Raw genomic sequence first — 21,544 nt, forward strand, 5'->3', positions numbered from 1 at the left:
CACAATATTAACATGTTTAATTATCTCAAAACTAGTATGTTTGACTCCCTCTGTTGCTTTCAGGTAGCGATATATAAATTTAATAATCATTGTTAATTAATAATACAATTTAGATTACTCTAAATATTTACAGTCTAATTGTTCACTATTAATTATTGTGTTACTACACAATTAGGGTTGATAATCGTTTTTCCGAGTGTTTTTATGTTGATGAATCATATAAAATATTAAAAAAAATGATTTTATTACTAGCACGACGTGAATTCACAAATACCCACATTTTCTGTAACTGTGTAATATTGGATTGTATAATATGCACTGAAAGTTTTCATTGTCCAGCAATCAATACTTCAATTTCTAGTTGTAAGATGTCTGGGAGGTATGGGAAAATTTTACTTTGGAATTCTGCAGTGGCTGGCAGTGAAATTTACCGTTATTTCAATTTAATATAAATAGCTACGTATATTGTAGTTATGGTACATTGTAATGTCGTTAGTCTCATTGTTAGTTGAACTTTGGCTTCCGCCAAACAATAGTTTGCGGCTAGTCAAGTAACTGCAACTCAATACGTTACAGCTGGTAATAAAACACTGTACCACAGAATCTATTATTATTGTTATTAACCAACAGCTACGTTAGACACGTGGTAGGATATCCGATTCTGAGGCTGCAAATTGTGAAATCGAATCCCACGTGTGAAAATTCAAGTTTTATGTGTTTTGATCCAGATGATGGTCATAATTATTATGACTATGTCCGATGCTAATACAATCATATGGGCCTCTACCAATGACATTATTAATGGACGACGCACTCAATACAGTAGCTAGCAAGTAAATTCGCGCATTCGCATGTATAGGTAGACGTCACGCAATTTCCATTATGCGATATCACGCATCGGGAATTTATAGCAATATGACCTTTATTGTAATGGCGTTGGAGCAGTATTTCTAATGTCAATGTTCATTTGAGCGAACCCGTTTGAACCGGAACCATTCGGCAGACCCAACAAAAAGTATCAGGAATTTATAGCAATATCACCTTTATTGTAATGGCGTTAGAACAGATTATGCCATTAGGCAGACCCGACAATAAAGTGAGTGTCATTTTTTTTCCAGATGATTCGTCCATATTAATGTCATTGGCCTCTACAGAGTAGAGGTTTGTATTAAAATATTTATGTTTTTTCGTGAAATAGACATTAGCCACTTGATCAACATATTAGGACCATACTCAGTGTCAATACAAATTGAAAAACAAATTGTGTATTTGCCAGACCCAGGATTCGAACCTGGGATCTACGACGTTATAGGCCGGCGATTATGCCTCTTGGCCAACGGCCTAATAATGAATTGCTAATAATCATTTCAAGTTAAAAAAAAATCTGTTAAGAAACCTGTTCTAGATTTATATCGGATTGTACGAATGATAATTCTACGGTCTGCGTTAAAGAGTTATATCAGTGGTCAGCAACCTAAGTGCCACATAAGTATATGACACTCATTTTTTATCAAGAACAAAATATTTTTCTATATACCCGCTATGATAAAATTACTAAAATAGAAACTAATTCATTCGAAAAAAATATTAAACAATCTCTAGAGGGCAGGTCATACGAAAAACCATCCGCGTGCTTATAGGCTCCCGACTACTTTGTTATATCACCCACGGTGGCCGCGCAGCTTAAACGTTGGACTATAACGCCATGGGTCACAGGTTCGAATCCTGGGTCTGGCTAGTACACGTATTGTTTTTCAATTTGTGTGTGAGTCAGGGTATGGAACTAATAGGTTGAGCAAGTGGCTGACATCCATTTCTCGTAAAAAACAAAATCTGTTGATACAAACCTCTACTCTGTGGAGGCCCATATGATCCTATTAGGATCGGAAATGGTCTTAATAATAATAATAATAGATTTATGTTAATCAAGTAAAGTTTTAAATTTTATTTTCCCAGCAATGACCAAATCAGAGTTATTTAGTTGTAGGTACTGAGGTGACGATGCTGGATGACTGAATAAATAAGTCTCCATGCCAAAGTTTTGTTTGCAATAATTCAGCAGTATGATTTGATGAATAATTTGTATGCTCATTATTCACTTTTCATCGATATTTTCTCAAAGTCATGGTCTGTTACTATTTACCAGCGAGGTGTCTATAGGAATGGGAAGGGAAAACTGCAAATTTTAATTTATTTAGAAAATATTATTTATAAAGTATTATTTCTTTAATCAATAAATTAGCTGGAACAAAGTACATATTTAAAATAAAAATGAAAAGTTCTGCTTGTCGAATTGGGAACAATTAAATAATGTTAAATTGTAAGAAGAAAATATATTGCAGATATATTATTTAATTTATTTAATGCATTTATGGTTTTAAAGTTTTCTAATATTTTCAAACACAAAATTAATATAGTCCCCATTAATTTCTGACTTATCTGGCTTTATCATTTTGTAGAGAAAGAGATGTAGAATCATATTCAATAGCTACCTATCTCAAAAACAGTGAAAATAAAGTTATCTAGTTGTATTATTGAGGTGACCATATTGTTTAAATTGAATATGAAATCTGAAAACGTTCCTATACGTAAAGAAACGGTAAAAAATCTTAGAATTTAGTATTGTTTGTCGTCTAAAGCATTTGAGGTCAATACTCTCTAAATATAGTAGCATGTAAACTTGTCATTATAGATCCAGCGATTTGTTCTAAATTTATTATCAATAATTGATATGCATGCCAACTAGAATAACAATGCAGGCAACCTGCCAACCAGGTTTCAGTTTCATTGTCATCGAGTTATGTTTGAATTTCAATTCGCCAAATGAGTTCACGTTGATTGTATTCATTTTACGTACTCGCTAATGATTTATTGAATACAATAATTTAAATACAAATAAAAGAATAAATTAAATCTGTGTATTGAGATTTTCTTTGCACGTGTAATTTGATAAATGATATTTTTGCTCAACGCCTGCTTAGTATTCTATATTCTATTGGTGTATTATTTAGGTTTTTTTTTTTATAAAAATCTGAATATGTAAAAACATTATTTATTAAAGATTTTCTTTAAAACTCTTAGAATCTCATTCTCTACAGTATACATCTACTCTTATCCAGTGGCGCACCCAGGATTTAATATTGGGGGGGCCCAAGGAGGAGAATGTAAATTAGTCCCATAGACTCTTTTTCTTCTTCACAGCTTAATTTCTCGTTTATATGTATTTTGTCTATTGCACTCGGTGTACCTATACCATGGTCCCCACATCCTGAAACGGGCCCTCAGACTAGAATATTTGGCGTGCCCCCTACCTACCGTGAAACACTACATTAACGTTTTTCAAATTGTGTTTTAGTTCAAATTAAGAGTACTTATACAATGAATTATTGGCGATTTTTAATACATCTACTTTAATAATGGAGCTGTCGAGTATCGACACATAATAATCAAAAAATATATTGCACAATTATATAAGTAATTGAAAATGTTCATGGCCATGAAGTGTAATAGCGCCGCAGGCGACTTTTTTTACTATAAAGCTAATTTATGATGTGTGTTTATCTCACTTATCTGGTCAACCCAACACGCCGGGCCCCCAGGCTAGAGCCCTGTCAGCCCTCCCCAGCCATGACCTACACCACTCCGGAATTCGGGTGGACACCGAGAATTTTTGACAGTTCCCTTAGGTATTAAGTTTCTAAAAAAACCTGACATTAGTGTTTCGAAATTTTTGTGTTAGAAATTAAAATCTAAGAAATTTTTCTAAAAAGGGTGCTGGAGAATTATTACAAATCATTTTTTTGCCGTGTTTTATTGGCTTTCGATGTCAATGTTTAAAATCATTCTGATAATTTTCATGTTTGGGGGGTGCCAGGGCCCCTTGCCCCCCCCTGGGTGCGCCACTGGTGTACACCATTCGGGAATTCGGGTGGACACCGAGAATTTTTTGACATTTCCATTATAGATTGAGTTTCTGCAAATTCTAAAGAGGGTGCTGGAGAATTTCATATCATTTTTTTGCCGTGTTTTTATTTGTCTAATTTATTGGCTTTCAATTTCAATTTTTTTGGGGGGGGCCAAAGCCCCTTGCCCCCCCCCCTGGGTGCGCCACTGCTCTTATCCAATGATGCTGATACACCTGTCTACGTGGTTTGTATTTTGACGCTGATGTAAAACATTGTTCATGTACAGATATTAAACTAGTAACTTTGCACTTAGTACCCTGCACTTTGGAAAGCATTTTTTACATTTACGATATTACTACTTTTTGATTAAAGATAGGAATCTAAATAATATGTAGTTGATAAACGTACAGTACTAATCTTTATAATTATGTAATAAATATAATAAAACTTACTTTTACATATTACATTAAGATTGTGCTAAGCTTCTCAATGTCGCTATTAAATATTTATCTAAACAACTATTCCATTATATTACAGATTTTTATGGTCAATCCGAGTGACGGAAATGATTTCGAGCAGCCGTACTGAAAACAGCTATATTGTCTAATTATTATTAGTGGTGCTGTAGAGCAATTAATTATTAATGGTAGCACGGCGGGTTGGGTCAAAATGTCGTGTGTTTTATTAATCTATTATCAAAATATGTGTTTGGATCTATATCATGGATCAAATGTGTTAAAAGAATAGCTTACAATCAATCCTTATATAAATTTGTTATAAAGATATTTTGTAAATTTACAATGATGAAACTGTTGAGAAATTTGTACTTTTATGGCTTCCAGTATTTCGGGTGTCGGCCTCTATAGACTGTTTATTTAGACCTATATAATATGGCTGGTATGTTGGTATATGACCAAAAAATATTATACTTTCTTACGGTTTATATTTCATTTATATTCGAATTCTTTTTTAATGTCGCTCAGTTAAATTTAATATACGTATATTCCGTACGTTAATTTTATTATTTAATCGGTCTTAATTAGGGAATCCAATCCCGGGATCCCGAATCCCGGGATCCCGGGAGCCCGAGCTATTTTCGATACCTATGAATCCCGGGATTGATAAACATAATCCCGGGATTTCGGGATTGATTTTTTTATCAATTTTTATGGAAAATATAACAGAAAAAATACTTTTAATACAAAATAACTACATTAGAAATAAACTGAGTTTGAATGAAGTTTGATGTGTAGGTTGCCGATTCATTTTATTTTTTCACATAGATTATTAAAAATGAGAAAGATTGGTAAAAAAACAATGCTTCGCACTTTTAACAAAGTAATTCCACCATGATATCATACGTTTTACGGCAGTTTCATATTTGGCTGACTAATTAGATTTATGAAGCGGAAAGGCCATAAGTACGCCATGATTATTTGCTTTACTATTTTAAATCTCACTGATCTATTCATTATGTCTTTACTATCAGAAATAGCAATCTCATATTAAATTCACATTATTATTTATATTACAATATTATTTACTTCATTAAACTTGTGTATTTCCAAGATTTAACGTATACAATATTAACAATAAATGTCTTAAATAGTATAAATTATACTAGATTTATTTTTGACCGATTTTATCAATGTTATTTGTAAATATAAAAATTTTATATTAACAATGGAAAAAAATCCCAATCCCGGGACCAGTCCCGGGATCCCGGGATTGTCAAATTGTAATCCCGAAATCCCGGGATCAGAATTTTGGCTCGGGATTGGATTCCCTAGTCTTAATCATTTTGAAATGCACGAAAGTTAAAACATATAAATCAAGACGTAATACAATTAAATTTAATTCTATATGAAAACGTTACATTGATAGTTGTATATCTGAAGTTTTATTATGTAACTATATCTACCTAATCAGTGTCGCACCATTGCCACTAAAAACTAAAGATATATAAATAACAATGTCCAATAAAATCGGATCAAACTTTTATGCTTTAGGTATAACCAGAAATCTTTCCCACGAAATTATACGATATTTTATTATTAACATTTATTATACGAGCAGGTTTCTTGGGCACTAATAATTTTGTCGACAAAATTTATTGTAAAGTAGCCAATCAGGAAACGTCTAATTCGAAGACAATAAAAAGGTTCCATATTTGTTTAAAAATATGCGAGTCGAGTTTACAGTTATTTTAAATATTTATCTGCCATAATATTATATTTTAAAAACTATAACGTATTATTCTGACACATTACTGCGAATTTCGCCAGTATACATGTGACATATTATAATTAATGTTTAGATATATTTGGCAGTCATTTTTACGGCGGGATATGAACAAAAAGTGAGTTCAAAAATTTTATGTTACTATCTGTCAATTCTTAGAATGAGGCCTTTATTTTGAATGAAGTAAACAATGTTTAATTTTAATTCACATTGTTGTGTTTTTAATTAAGTGACAAAGCATTCGATAAAATACATTGTCAGTAAATATATTAGTGTAGATAATGACAAAAATTATCAATCTACAACTCAAAATTTACGTCAAGAAGTCTATTTTTTAAACACTTTACTGTAACTACGCGTTGTTTTCGAACATACATAAAATTATCAGGCAGGCACACGTATATTTTCATGTAATTATAAGATCATACAGTAACATGAATTTTATAAAAAACACTAAACGTATTCTTTGATAAATGTTCAAAATTATTTATGACCTTTCTAACAGTATTGGCGAACTCCTTTTTACATATAAAATCAATTTTATTATTATTTTGCAGTTCAAATGAACAAGCCCTTCTGCATATTAAATTATTTGCAAAATTTCCACTTTTGCTAACACTCTATTACGTTATTCGTGTTAAGAGTATTATAATTTAAGACACAGTATCTATGGTTAACGCGTCGTCAAAACGGTGACTCATAGACAGTATAATATACAACGCAGTGCATAAACGTCACATGGGGATCCGCTGAGAGCGTGATTTGGTGGACCTCACCTGCCAGAGTGATCCTGAAGGGGAATCCCCAATCCGGAGTCATCATTGGGCGAGCGAGGGTCAGTGATTGTTCCAACGCCAGGAGCTGAGACGGCCCCCTCCACTTCGTTTATGTCCTGCGCCACACCAACAAATGGGAACAAGCCCATCGTACATTCGAACATTTTTTTAATATCCGAGAATCGATCATTGGATACGTTCGATTTTGATCGATTGAATCTTTAGAAGGATTTCCCATCAATGACAATTCATATAAAAACACTACGCATAAAGCGTGTATCTTTTAAATGAATCGATATAATCAGTTTCCGTTAGCGTTTTGTGAAATCAATATTTAATTATAAAAAAAATATCATTATAACCAAGCAAACAATGGAAAAAATAATCGTAGAGCTAGTCAAATTCATTTTAAATTATATTATGTGATATACGTAGTCAGATATTCAAGTTCTGAATATTTATTGCTAAAAATTGCATTAAATTAGCTTGGTCTGAAATCACTAAAACTGTAAAATAATTTGATTACTATTTATTTAGATATTTTAATTACTCTAGATTAATTGCAATAGAAAATGCGCTCAATTTTTATAACAATTATTTTGAAGTAAATAATTCAACATACATAACTTGAAAACACCTCAGATGTATGCCTACTAGAAAAAATCATAATTGAAAAAAATACGACGGCTGACTAGTTTAAATTATCGTAATTAAGTAGGGTGCTTTTAGCTTAATTGGTTAAAGCATATTTGCGCGATACCAGTGGATAGGCGTCGTATTTTGTATATGAGTCGTATATTATCAAAAGTAGATTTGTGCGTTATTCATAATTTCGAGAAAATGGCGAAAAACGTTTTGTTGGGGTTTTTAGTGTTATAATAGCATGAAATATGTTCCTACATTTAGAAATTAGAAATTCAATTCAAATTCAACAGTTCTACTTTTGTTTCCAAAGTATTGAACAGTACTAATTCCGATACCAACCTCTATTTTCCATCACAATTTTATACCACACAGATATGATTTTGATTCGAATATTATATTGCTAGTCGTATATTATGGTCAAAAGAATAATTTGGCATACTTAGTTAAATTTCGATATATTTGCGACAGTTCTACTTTTGATACTATACGACTCATATGTGATTTTTTTTAGTATATACTTATATATCTGAGGTGTTTTCAAGTTATGTATATGTTCAATAATGTATAGAATGCTACATTCTCAAATCTTGTGTATTATTCGTTGAATAAAAGAAATGGTTTATTTGAAATAAATATTCAATTAATTATATAATACTATACTAACACAATACTGTACAATTTTAAATCGTGTATTAGAGATAATATGATTCGTAACTTCAATGTATCATTTAACAAAACTAGGTTAGTAAAAAGCATTGATTATTTCTATGACATTTTTTTTTACAATAAACATTAATTTCACATTATAGCATAGGTATAGCAAATAACTCTTCAAGTTTATGTCCGTTATATTTGTTGCGAAGTTGATGTCATTTGATTAATTATTTTTCGATATTATGTTTCGACCTCTTGACTTACCTTATACCTATTAGTTAAAAACATCTAGGTATCCGTAGAGGAACATATTTACCGTATCTACGGTTTTCATACAAAATGTAGATATAGCCTGCATATTAATTAGTAATATTGAAGCTGAAATTCAATACCGAATTAATAATGTCCCCGATTCGACTTTGCGTTCAACGCATGCAAATTATAGAATATATGGTTCCATTAACGAATTATAGATTATTTAGTACATTACTAGAGATGTTTAAATGCTATTCTATAAAGAAAAGTAAATAAAAATCTCCAATAATGCTGATATCAAGTTGTTATTTATTTATTCAAACGGCAATAAATATAATATGAAATTTATCGACTTTGTTTACGTCAATTATTTTCAATTTATTGGGTGAAACAAAATATTTTATTAAATGATAGTACGCATTCAATGCATTTTATGTACATGAGAATGATGTCCATCTATTATAAAATCAGAAAACAACAAAATATCAAAAATAAAAGAAAATATGTAAAATACAGAGCTGAAAAAAATCACTCTATATTATTACTTAATGAATTTTATAAGGCTACTGTACAAGTGCATAAGGAAAAAAGCAAGATAGGAAAAAAACTTCAAAATTCACTCGTTAAAAACCAGTTAGTACTTACTACATGCTAGAATATACAAACCTACTAGTAGCAATTTTCCTACGATCACTTAGCGAAAAGGAAAACTACTAAACTATTTTATTGTCAGTAGATATTATATTTTTTTGTTATATAATAATTTTCATGTCCTACCATATAAACCACGTTGCGCTTGTGCGTTCTACGTAAAATCCAACATACCATAAGTACGTCGAACGCATCCGTTTAACGCACAAGCGGAATTATAATATTATAGTTACTGTCCAACAAGATCTTCTTGGCTACGTGTTAAAACTGTGAACTAATAAGCTCCTCCCATTTTTAATCGCAATTCGATTGAAGCGCCTTCCGGTTAGCGACGAGTTGTCCACGTGTTAAAACTGTGAACTAACATGTTCCTCCTACCTTTAACCGCACTAGCGACTTCCGGTTATTGCCTAGATTTTCTTGTCGGACAGTAAGCGTATATTTTATTTTTGTTTACGTTTTTTAATTCATTTAAAAAATATAAACAATGGCATTCATTTAATTAATCGAGCATTGACTGATACCAAAATGCATACTATATAATACATTCTGCAATACTTATTTAAAATATTATTTACTCGTAGTAGTGTTTAACAATAATATTTATTTCATACTTAAATTAATTACTTTCACGATTACATTTTTTAATAATAAGAAAAATATCGAACGACTCATTAAAACTAATAGACATTTTTAAAACGTCAATACATACGATTCTTTTACTGAATACACTACTTCACCGGTGAAAATGTAATGCGATAAAAAAAAACTATTTTTGGAAACGCTCAGGAGAGACAAAAACTGTAGCGTAAGGCCTCGGTGGTAGTGGTTTGCAATGCGGAGCGTGCAGCATGCATGTTGTGTACACTTGTTTAAATAAAACGCCTCACGCCCCGCTCTGCAAAACGCTCCCAATGAGGTCTTACACCAATACTACGCGGTATTGCTTTCACGTAATTCCATAATTATGGAATTACAACTTGAAAGCACATCCTCGTAGTGATACAATTATTTGTTGATTCTCCATATTATGCTTCATCCGCGCTATAGTTCATACACGGTTAATGCATTCAGTAGAATGCATAGTTCTCACTCTGAATTAGTTTAAATCGATAATAAGACAACATTCCTAATAGTTAATTTATTAAGAAATTTTAGTACACCAATCAATTCGTATTGTCATTTTTTAATATAATACGATAAAAAAGCAAGCATATAAAAATACTCATTTACGATAATATTGTAATTAGACCGACGATATGTGAGTTAACGAACTAGCGTAAGTTGTGTATATATTATATTCATCAGTTTATACCTTTAATTATATTATGGTGACTTTGTCAATTAATTATTTTATTTAATAACATCGTATAATTATTGTAAGCGGCAGCCCTTGGGGTAAAGAATTTGAACTCATGCAATGTATCATTCCAGTTCGTTCTAGTTTAACTCCACGAAGGAGTAATGATTATTTTGATGATACCATTTGATGGTCGGCGGAATGACAAATTTGTATTTAACGATGTGTGCATGTGTGGCGAATCGAAATTATTGTCGTTTTTATTTTGTTGCGGCCGCAAAAGATTTAAGACCGCTGCCATTAAATATGGCAGCAGAATAATTTTCTACGGATCCTTTCACATATTATTATTTTAATATTTTTCCATTTGGCTTAGTTTGCGTAGAAAGTGTTTAACCACGTTAGACCAGAATAGGGGCAGAATTTTGACCATCGCGGTCAGTGTTTTTGTCACGTTATTTTGTTCTATAGAAATAAATCACTTTATCACGGGATATTAAAAAAAATAGCCTCCTGTACAGCTGTATCTACTTAATTGGTCTGTTTTGTGATGGTTTTGATGGGTTAGTACACATTGTACATTCTGTTTTGAGAATTGAATTTTAAAAAATCGAATCGATAGAAAATTGACAATGAATTATTTGTACATATCTTAAATCTTATTAAATACTCATAGTCGTAAGTAAAATATTTGTACAATAAAAAGTTTTGATGCAAGCGGGCGTTTTGTGTATAATAATTCAATTTCTGTACTGAACTAATCCATCGATTTGTTCTAAAATTAGTTATAAAACAGATTTTTATTAATCTTATATTCATGCAATGATTGATTTTTACATCACAGTTGTACCAAACCAGACGTTTATAAATACTTTTCACCATTTTCATTATAACACTAAATACTGTGACTAAGCCAAAATAACAGAATAATATCAACAATATACTTCATCATTTATTGCATATATGCATCGGTATAATTAATTATATTAGATTTGTAAAGTCCAGGTGGGTGGCGAATCTGATTATATATAATATGAGGGATGCAGGTTCTCCCACTTCGTAACTTGGGAGCCACGACCACTTCCGGGGCTGACATCATGACTTTCCGTATAGACGTAGACGAATCAAAGAGAAACTGCGTTCGACATATTATATATACTCAGATCCATCGTCCATCCGATCTAGTACAATCAAAGACAGAATTCTTTTCAATGAGACCGATTTGCTACAAATATCCCGTATCTCCAAAATGGGACATATATCGTGTGTTTATTCATCATTTATTCCACCATTAAAAACTAGCGCAGCTTTTTATTAAATCTACATAGACTATCTAGTAGCTTTATTGAGAATCATAAACATACCGAATCATATAAACTTTTCACTAAATTCAGTATGTTTAAGATATTACAATATATTTATATAAATATTAAAGAGAATCATATAATATGGAAGAAGTCAAGAAAGTGTTTTGCGTAAAATATCACTCATAAAAAAGGCTCGTGCTAGAGATAGTTTATAGTGTGAATACTAAAAAGATATCAGTGCACAAAGTAGTATGTTATGAATACGATTTGTTTCGGTACATTAAAAATATATTTTTTTGATTTTTGATCATCACTTATTAAATTGAGTGTAATCTCGTAATATCACTTTTTGAAACAAGTTCAGACATCTTTCTGTTTATTTTCAATAGCTACAAATTTCATGCAAACTTTAACTTGTTACAGTAAAATTATTGAATTATATAATATTGTATATTATTATAATCTGAGATACAATGACATTCAAAGATTTTATTTTTGTTTCTAAAAAATACGTTTCCACAAAATATATTTCTTGATAATATTCATACAGCTAGTCGGATAAATAGTTTTGAGAATGAAATACAAGTATAATATACTTTCATTCTGAAAAAAATGTCTAAATTATTAATAAAAGCAACTCTATTATATAATATTATAAGTCATTTAAAAGCAGTCACATAATTATATCCAAATATATTTTTCATATAATTATGTTTATATAATATGTAAGTAATTATATTAACTAGTAAAAGAATTAGTAAACTCGTCGTGTTATGATGCTATTAAAATACATTTATTTTATCGCATTAGATATTATATACTGAACTGTCTCAGTACCTAAAACATTAATATATTTAAATCGAAAATTGATTTTATTATTTTTTTAGAAAACAATAGATAGGTACCAATAATGTAGGTTTTGTGTAGTACAATATTAAACTTTCTCAAATTGATCAAAAAGTATATATTATTAACCGCCTGTCTACGTGTATGGATTTACTGCTAGCAATAGCTATCACGACATATTTATACACGAAAATGTTGATTGTCGCGCCAATCTCATTTTTCAAGCGTCAGCGAGACACGTTTGTTGTTATTGCGTGCATGTTGTGTGCTGCGCGGTGTAGTTTGGATACTTCGCTGCCAGGGTCGCTGCGACCGTTCTATTGAGCATGCGCACTAGTGACGCAAGTTACAACTATCGCAATAAAATTCAGTAGGCGCTATACTTTTTTGATATATGCATACAGTGTTGCAACTTGTATGATAATAAGTGTTTACATTACTTTGCATTTTATTGTTATATTTGCGACAATACGCACTGTTAGCAGTAAATTCACGCATGTGTAAACGGGCTGTTAGATTATTTATGCATTATATATTTGGTCTTTATAAAAAATTAATAAGTTTATAGTATTACTGTAAAATTGAATTAAATTTACGACAGTTACGAAATAATCCATTAAAATTGAATGTTTTAATTTTTTGATGTAGAGAATTGTCTTAATACTAGATATTTTCAATCATGTCTGTATTATACTGAGACAGCGTTTTTATTCACGATTTTGACCAATAAATGTTTGTCTTTTATTTTGTTTTGGAATGATTTTAGTTAGAGTTTGATCAACCCATGTCGCAGTTTAACATAATAAAATCAGTATATAAATACATAAATTAATCTATCTTTATATTTTAAAACATGGGTCGAGCTTTTGTACGTGTTGATGAAGATTAATCATTTATTTCGCATTCATTTACATAACCAAAAAGAGAAGAAAAAACCTACCGTTAAATTCGAAATTGCCTAGCTTAGGAACTCTTAAGTAAAGCGTGAAAAGTTTTGATAAAATTACCATGAGAATGTACGAAGTTTGCATAAAAGATTTAACTTAGAAGCCTACGAAAATTTTACGAGATAAATCGAAACCTTGGAATGCAGTTGCAGTGTGAAATAATAAAAGGTGAAAGAAAATACGCAAGAAAAATAAATGGGGCGAGAGGAATTCAAAGCAGAAAAGACTTGTATTTATTTTTCGAAAAAATAACTAATGCTGTAGAATTTATGGATGAGTCTTTTGCTTTATTAGATCGAATGTATTATTAAATTCGTGAGTTTTTAATAATACAACAATTCCATTATATGTCATAATAATATATACTATCATTACATGCCTAAAAGCGATCATTATAATCTTATGGTTAATTTGTCGATACAAATGCACTTTTGTTCACATGTTCTATCTTAAACTCAAACTGGTAATTTACCTTTGTCAATAAAATGCATTTTATTATATTATTTTGACATATTATATTCATTATATACCACGGTTATTCTGGAAATATATACCATCTGTAAAATAACTACCTAATTTATGATGAGAGTCAAAAAATTGAATAAAGCATTTATTTCATAAGAAGATAATGTTGTTTTTTTTTTAAATGTAATTATTGTAGATTAGATATTATTTTTATTGAGAAATCCTCATTTTAACTAGGTATTTAAAATAAAGATACAAATAATGATGCAGAAGTGTTTTGATAAGACAAACTTGTTTTACGTAATATGCATTACCTATATGTTTTGAGTTTTTACAAATAGTTGTTGTATGCCATCCAATGGCTACATAATATAATGATGTAATTGAAAAATATCAATTTTCTCACATATATCAGATGGTATATTATATTACCAGAATGCCCGCAAAATAATTGTATATAATAATAAAGAAAGTTAAATTGGATTTTATTGAAAACGTTGATTCATAATGTCCCGTATTATAGGTACATCTGTGATCTGTGGCAGAAACGCGCCATTACAAGTGGTACACGCCGTACCGCCTCGAAACTCTTTGAGTTTGGCGCAGTGCATAGTGCAGGTGTGCACGGGCCATAGTATTTTTGCATTACCTACCCACCATTTAGTTATTTAAAAAAAATACATAGTTCGCCGCTTTGAATTCTTTACTCCTCTTTATAGAATAATATGGAAATGGAAAAAAAATAATATTAAAGAGATAATTAAATCTGTGAGAACTCGAGAAGTTGGTGTGTGGTTGTGTTGATAGCAGATTTGCGCAGTGAGAAGCGTAACTTACCGGCGCCTGAAGGTCATGCATAGTTGATGACGTCATCATATGGTGGTGATGATGATGATGGTGGTTGTTCTCCATGACGCCTTTTCTCTGTCGTGTTGCCGATTTAAATGGCGTGTGAGAATATGAACAAAAAAGCGCATTCGTTTCAAAGGCAGTAAAAGGTAATAATATTATTGAATGACTCCCCCAAATAAGGTTGTAACTGTAATTATTGTGACAGACATATTTTATGAATAATTAAACTAATATAATTAGTTGCGCCCGAAAGATAGGCATGCCATAGTACGTTGGTACTCCCTAGCGGAACATTCTAATGAGTGCCACACAAAGGACGAAGAGATGATAACATCTGAGAGTAAGTTTCGTAAGGAAACGATATTTTTTCTATGGCACTGACAATATACCCTAAGCATTAATTAACATAATTGTCAGAAGTTTAAAGATTTTTATTGAATTTGTCAGTTTAAGGTAGATTAGAAGAAATAATAAAAATCGATATTAAATATTTGGTAAAATTTGAGACTACAAATTAAATAGGTGGCATTTAATACTGCTAAAGACGTCACTGGCTATTATAAAGATAGTCATACGAGCTTTGTATAGTATAACACTGGTGGCGATTTTAAAAAGCTTTTGGCATTTGGTTAAAAAAGTAAATATAGAAGAGTAGTATTTTTTTGCATTCGCAGCATTGAATGCATTGTTTGTAAATAAAGACCAAAATATGTCTTGTTCTGGTTACTTATATAATCTATGATTTTACATGATACATTTTAAAGTTTCACTTTCATATACTTAATAAAGATTTCATCTTCCTATATAGTAATTTCTTTTTGGGATTTTTTACATAATTAATTTGTAAAATGTATCAAACTGACCAGAATTTAATAATTTACGTTTAATATTATAAGACACCAATTGTTGGCAAAAATATTTTACCATTCCCATACAAATTGGCTAATAGTGATAGGAATTTGTGTAACAACACATTTATCGTGAGATTCTTCTTGTATAAGAATTCAGATTTAAAAAAAATACTTGGTTAAAGTGAGATATTTATAATTAAAGGAATACAGATACCAATGATTAGATTTCGTCGGTAGAAACGGCTAAACTAGTAGTGGTTATATCAAGTAATTTATAACAAAAACGAAAATCGTATATTATGTAAAATTTCGATATGAAGTCACTTACAACCTTTTTTTGGTGAGTCATTCTTATTATAATAGAAAAAACAACTATTTTTTACTTATCTAAGTGCTTAGAAATATATTAAAATATCGACTAAAATTACAGCTTTGCGATTCCAGATAATAACAATTAATTTAAAAAGTTATTAAAAAATTTTAGAATAAAATAAGCCTAATCATTTTAGGAAAAGTACATTAATACTTAATTAAAGGCAGAATCGTGCAAAAATACGACAAATTTTAGAAACAAAGACTTCTAAGTAAGCGAGTAGAGTGTTAATTAAAATGTTTATATTATAAAAATCAATACAATTTAATGTTAATTTGATAAATTCATAATGACATATTGTTAGTATATACAATCTATATTTAGTATTTAAATATTTCTATGAAGCTGTATTTTTGCTGTTTTACTAAGAAAGCTTAAAATTAATTTCTATATTTTTTTTTGTAAGAACTCACGAAGGTTAATAATAATAAATTGCTAAAAAGCGAAAGTGAATGTTTGAAAAGTGAATTGCAATTTTAAAACTATAGTCTAAATACCACATATTAAAATAGTCTAATATCTTTATAAAAAACGTATTTCTTAGAAACACGACTAAGAAGTTAATTTTAAATAGGAAATATCTAACAGTGAAGTCAATACAATTTGTGAAATTCTAATTTTATTTTCAATGCTAATTATTTGTAATAAGTAAATATGTTTAATTTGCAAATTGACTTTGATATTTTTTTTTGTGCTATTAATCTGTAATAATTTTTACTTGCCTTGTAGTATATTTTTAATAAATTATACTTGATTTATAAATTAGTATGAAAGAAAACGGAATACTCACTCTCACGTGGTGATCCAAGGAAAAATCCCGCCTGTATACTAATTCGTCAAATCTCGATCTATCTTCGGGGGAAATTACTTCTCTTAATTCAGTCATCAGTGTAAACTGAAATGAAATTGGGTGGAAAATGTTAATTAAAAAAATCGCAAATATAATAAAAAAAAGATGATTGATTGGTATACAACGGTTTTAAGCAAAAAATAATTATACAAAGAAGGAGGGGAGAATAATTCATTTTTGTTGCTTAACAATTATTAACAAAGGAAAACTAAGCTTGATGAAAATTGAATTTCAATTTGAAGTAAAGATGAGAGTGTTTTACTGTTTTATTTGAATCTGGATTTTGTTCTTTGACATCCTACGGTTGTATTTGAATCTATATTAACTGAAAAACATTTAAGTCCGTTACTATTTTCAATTATATAATCTCACTAAGAAAATATTATGATTTTTGGTCAGTAAGAAATTGCAAAAAATATATTTATAATTTTTATTACATTGAAAGTATCTGATATAATCATCCAACATGGGTATAATCAAATTAAAAATATGGCACATAGTATGTACATGTAGAAAGAGAATGCAACGCAACAGTATATTTATGTGATGAATATTACTAATTAAAAAAATAGATTAATTAAGGCTTACATAATATTATTAACTACAAATAAGTATATTATCTGCCATTATCAACAGGCATGTTTTGATTTAACCAATAGATATACTTTTTAAACAAATAAAAGTCACAAATGAAACAAAATTAAAAATACTAGATCTGCCTAATCAGACACAGACAGAAAACATGTTAAAATATTGATTTTTCTTATAACATTAAACATGCATGATACCTACTACGTTTCTACTGATATTATTGTTTTGTTTAAACGGCAACGACCTCACATCGGCTTCTTTATAAATTGGTATTCTATAAAATATTTATGTAATATATTATATATTTACCTTTTCAGGTGTATTCAATAGTTCGAGCAGTACAGTGACGAAGGCCTCCACGGTCATCTGCCGGCCGCTGTACTCGTCCGCGTAGTACATGAGGGTAGGGAACTCGCTGTTGGGGAGCAACGACCTCGCCTTCTCCTCCACCATCTGCGCCGCAGGAGAACGCCTCGGCATCCTACGGGATCCCGATCTGCTTCTTAATTTCAACAAATAACTCACAGAAACTCTCTACCTCACTGTCTTGGACTAGTGTCAACGCTATGGTTTTTGTGAGCCAAGGTTTTTTAAAACCAGCTGTATTTAGTGAAGAAATTGGAAAGTTCTTTAACAGAATAGGAGTGAAGATCTGATTGGTGGATCCTCTTCTAGAAGAGAAGAGGCGATATGACAGCAAGTCGCAGTCAAATCCTCGGTAAAAACACAAAAAAATCTTATTGATAATTGTACGAATATTTATTTATTCTGGTACAATATAATTTTTTTCTGCTGTACAAACCAAAAAGGATTTCGGCCACCGCAGAAGAGGTTGCTTTGCAGATTTTTTACAACAAACATGTTTTTATAATATTTAGACCAATCTATGATTTAGATCAGCGATGGCGAACGTTTTTATACTTGCGAGCGAAATATCTAATCAATAATTGATGTACTTTTGGGACAATGTACAAATATTTTGCATACCAACGGAAATATCTAGAGTGCCACATGTGGCACGTGTACCATAAATTCGCCCCCGCTGCTCTAGATCATCGTCAATCCTTATAAAAAAATTATGATGTAGGTATTTTAAAACATTTAATACATTTTAAGTGCCAATTATCATGGTTAAAACAAATGGTAAAAAATGTTTTTTTATTCAATATTAAATTAATTTAGTTATAGTTAAGAATCTATTATTTTCTTTCTTGAAAACACATAATTGAGTAAGTCAAAAGCAAAGGGGCTTCTCTCGATTATAAGTTTCTATTATATTAATAGAGTGTACTGAGATACTTTAACCATTTTTTAAATTAAGTATCAAAAAGTTATTTAGTCTAATGTGAACCTTTCAAATAGTGACGGTTATGCATTTCAAAAATAGAGAGAAGTCATTTTGCTTCTTGCGTACTCAATTTGATACATCCTAATAGTAAATTTTAGAAAAGGTCAAGATTTTTTTTGGACCAAATAGGATTCGAGAACACATCTTTCGCTTGTCGAATGAATGCTCTTTACGAGACATGTATTCGAATCTCACCAGGACTAAGAGATATTTTCTAGGATCTATCAAATAAATATATTTATAAGGGTTTTATAATTTATGTTAATTCAATTAAAATAATGCTTCAGTATTAAATGTTCTGTAACTATAATATATCAATCATGTCGAAATATTTGGAGTAACCCTAATGCTATTCATACATCAAATTAGCAATGTCATTAGACACCTTAATTTATATTACAAATATGGTACTTGGCCATTTCTTGACGGATTTGAATTAGGGTTCAGTTTTCAATTAAAGTAAGAAACTTAATGTGATACTTACCCGGGTGGACTGGACGCCTCCCAGGAGTCGTGGTCGTAAGCAGTACAAGAATGTGGAACCTTCCCGACATCTCTCACTAGCAGCGACATTCTTTTGTGGAACTTTAACTGGTTGACAGCCTCGTCGTGCGTTACCTCCAGAAAGGATTGCCCGTTCACTTCAAGGATCTGGTCTCCAATCTTAAAAAAATTAAATGCAAAATATCAATAAAAGGTACCTACATAATTTTCTAAGCTTATTGAAATACCCATGAGGAGGTTTAAAGATGAGCCAACAAGCCAAAAAAAACTTATAACTATTGATACGACTAGCTCAAAATTGTGAGATATACGAGTATTTTAATTCGTTTGCTAGTCTTCCATGGAATACAAAAACAAATGAAAAAGTAGAATAATTTTATTTAAAGAAGAAGTGCTATGCTACTAGGGACTAATTAAATGACGAAATTGCGAGTAAAAAGTAACTATAAATTTACGTTTAAAAGTCTATAATTAATTATTAATTATTTTTACATTGAAATGTAGTTTGACAAGTTCTTTCGAAAGTATATGAGAGAATTATGAATAATATGTATATATGTATGTATATATGTATAATAGACATTAATTTTATCTATTTTTTCAATTAACCTTACAATTTTACAGTGGCTGAATCTACCCCCACCCCCCTTGAAACATGAAATGGCTGAAAGTGCCCCGGCTGTGGGGCACTTTCAGCAAGTTTCTCTTTTTTTCCAGAGCATATATTTTTATGACGAACTTAACTTAAAAATTTTAAACTATTTTCTTAGTAAGGTAAATGTATAGACTACTAGAGAAACTTATTTTTATGTGGAAATATTATATTCCCAGGCTGTGAAAAATAGTCTTGTGAATAGTGGCCGAAGGCGCCCCCCTCTCCCCTATTGACATTATGAATATAATTATCAAATAATTAGGTAAAGAATTGAAATACTTGCTTATTATTACAACGTTTTTATTAGCTCGTATTCTTGTTTGTCCGGTGGTTGTTTGTTCAGTACAAATCTTGCAATCGATTTTTAACTAACTTCCCCACTAGCTAGACATTTGAAATCTTTAGAATATGTCAGAACACGCTGCCAATGCATTATTTTAATACTTTTAGCCATCTTTAAGTAGAATTGAATTCATTTTCAGTTAATTCTGTTTTGTATGAAAAGTTATTTCGAAAGAAATCCGTAATCCAATCAATTATTATTGGTTGCTAAGGTGGTGGTCCTAGCAACCAAATTATTAATATATACGTGCGTTACTATGGAAATCATAATGACATTTCAGTATTATATATTTGTTTGTTTGTTTGTTTTTTATTTACTTCATATCAATTAAAACTTTGAGCATATTGAGCATAATAATTCAACAGAAAATTTAAAAACGTTGTATATAAAAAGTTCTTTTTAACTTGTAATTATTTTTTTTATAAAAATCGTAAAATAATTAAGTAATATAAAAAACATTACAACTAATTTGTCAAAAATCTTTTCTAAACGTCTTTAGTCTATAATATATAGAAACAAACTTAATAAACTAGTTATTAATAAAATAAACATCACCATAAAATATTTTGGAATGATAATATTATGGGATCATTTAACGAATTTTCATTTTAAAACTTCTGTGTTCAATTGCAAGTTCACCATTGACTTTAAATAAAAAGACTATGTCTCTCTTTAATGAATATATACGTATTTATTAATTAAAATATATTGAAATGTAAAATTATTAAAAAAAAAATGTATCAAATTACAAGTTTCGTGTTTTTTCGCAAGATGCCTCTAATTGTTGGAGTAGTAACCACTGATATTATCGTGTGTTATATTGGGTTAGGTAACGCTTTTCAGTTCAAATAGTGATTAGTTAGTCATTGATAACAAATATTACCACCATCATACATAACTAACTAAATGATAAATAAATATTATTATTTTTTTGTACCTTGGTACCTACGACTGGAGAAGATTTGAGATATGTTTAACTTTCAAATTAAAAAATACCATTACATGTCGTGCGATCGGTTATACAAAATCAATTGGATTTTTTTGCAATTTAATTGTAAACTGCCGATATTCGTGTCTGAACAACTTTCGTTGAAAAGTTATTTCAGAAAAATCCGTAAAAAGTAAAAGACTATTATTGGTTGCTAAGGGGATGGTCCTAGCAACTAAATTATTAATATATACGTG

General features: G+C 30.3%; 1 protein-coding gene across 4 annotated transcripts in view; it reads right to left on the reverse strand.

Moving 5' to 3' along the window:
* LOC147066314 (whirlin-like) overlaps positions 1-21,544 on the reverse strand; it is a 183,241-nt gene that overhangs the window by 99,410 nt on the left and 62,287 nt on the right. Inside the window, exons 5-9 of one of the 4 annotated variants that reach the window (XM_085956038.1) lie at positions 19,342-19,520; positions 17,819-17,990; positions 16,859-16,963; positions 14,830-14,916; positions 6,923-7,038 (exon numbers count right to left, since the gene is read on the reverse strand). In XM_085956038.1, the coding sequence (XP_085812164.1) occupies positions 6,923-7,038; positions 14,830-14,916; positions 16,859-16,963; positions 17,819-17,990; positions 19,342-19,520 (659 nt within the window). Of the gene's footprint in view, positions 1-6,922; positions 7,039-14,829; positions 14,917-16,858; positions 16,964-17,818; positions 18,012-19,341; positions 19,521-21,544 lie in introns of all 4 variants that reach the window. The other 3 variants (XM_085956039.1, XM_085956041.1, XM_085956040.1) reach the window with 3 other exon arrangements.

The sequence above is a fragment of the Rhyacophila brunnea genome, unplaced genomic scaffold, assembly GCF_057557595.1.
Source record: "Rhyacophila brunnea isolate RB1 unplaced genomic scaffold, BYU_Rbru_1.0 scaffold_5, whole genome shotgun sequence".
Classification (NCBI taxonomy): Eukaryota; Metazoa; Arthropoda; class Insecta; order Trichoptera; family Rhyacophilidae; genus Rhyacophila; species Rhyacophila brunnea.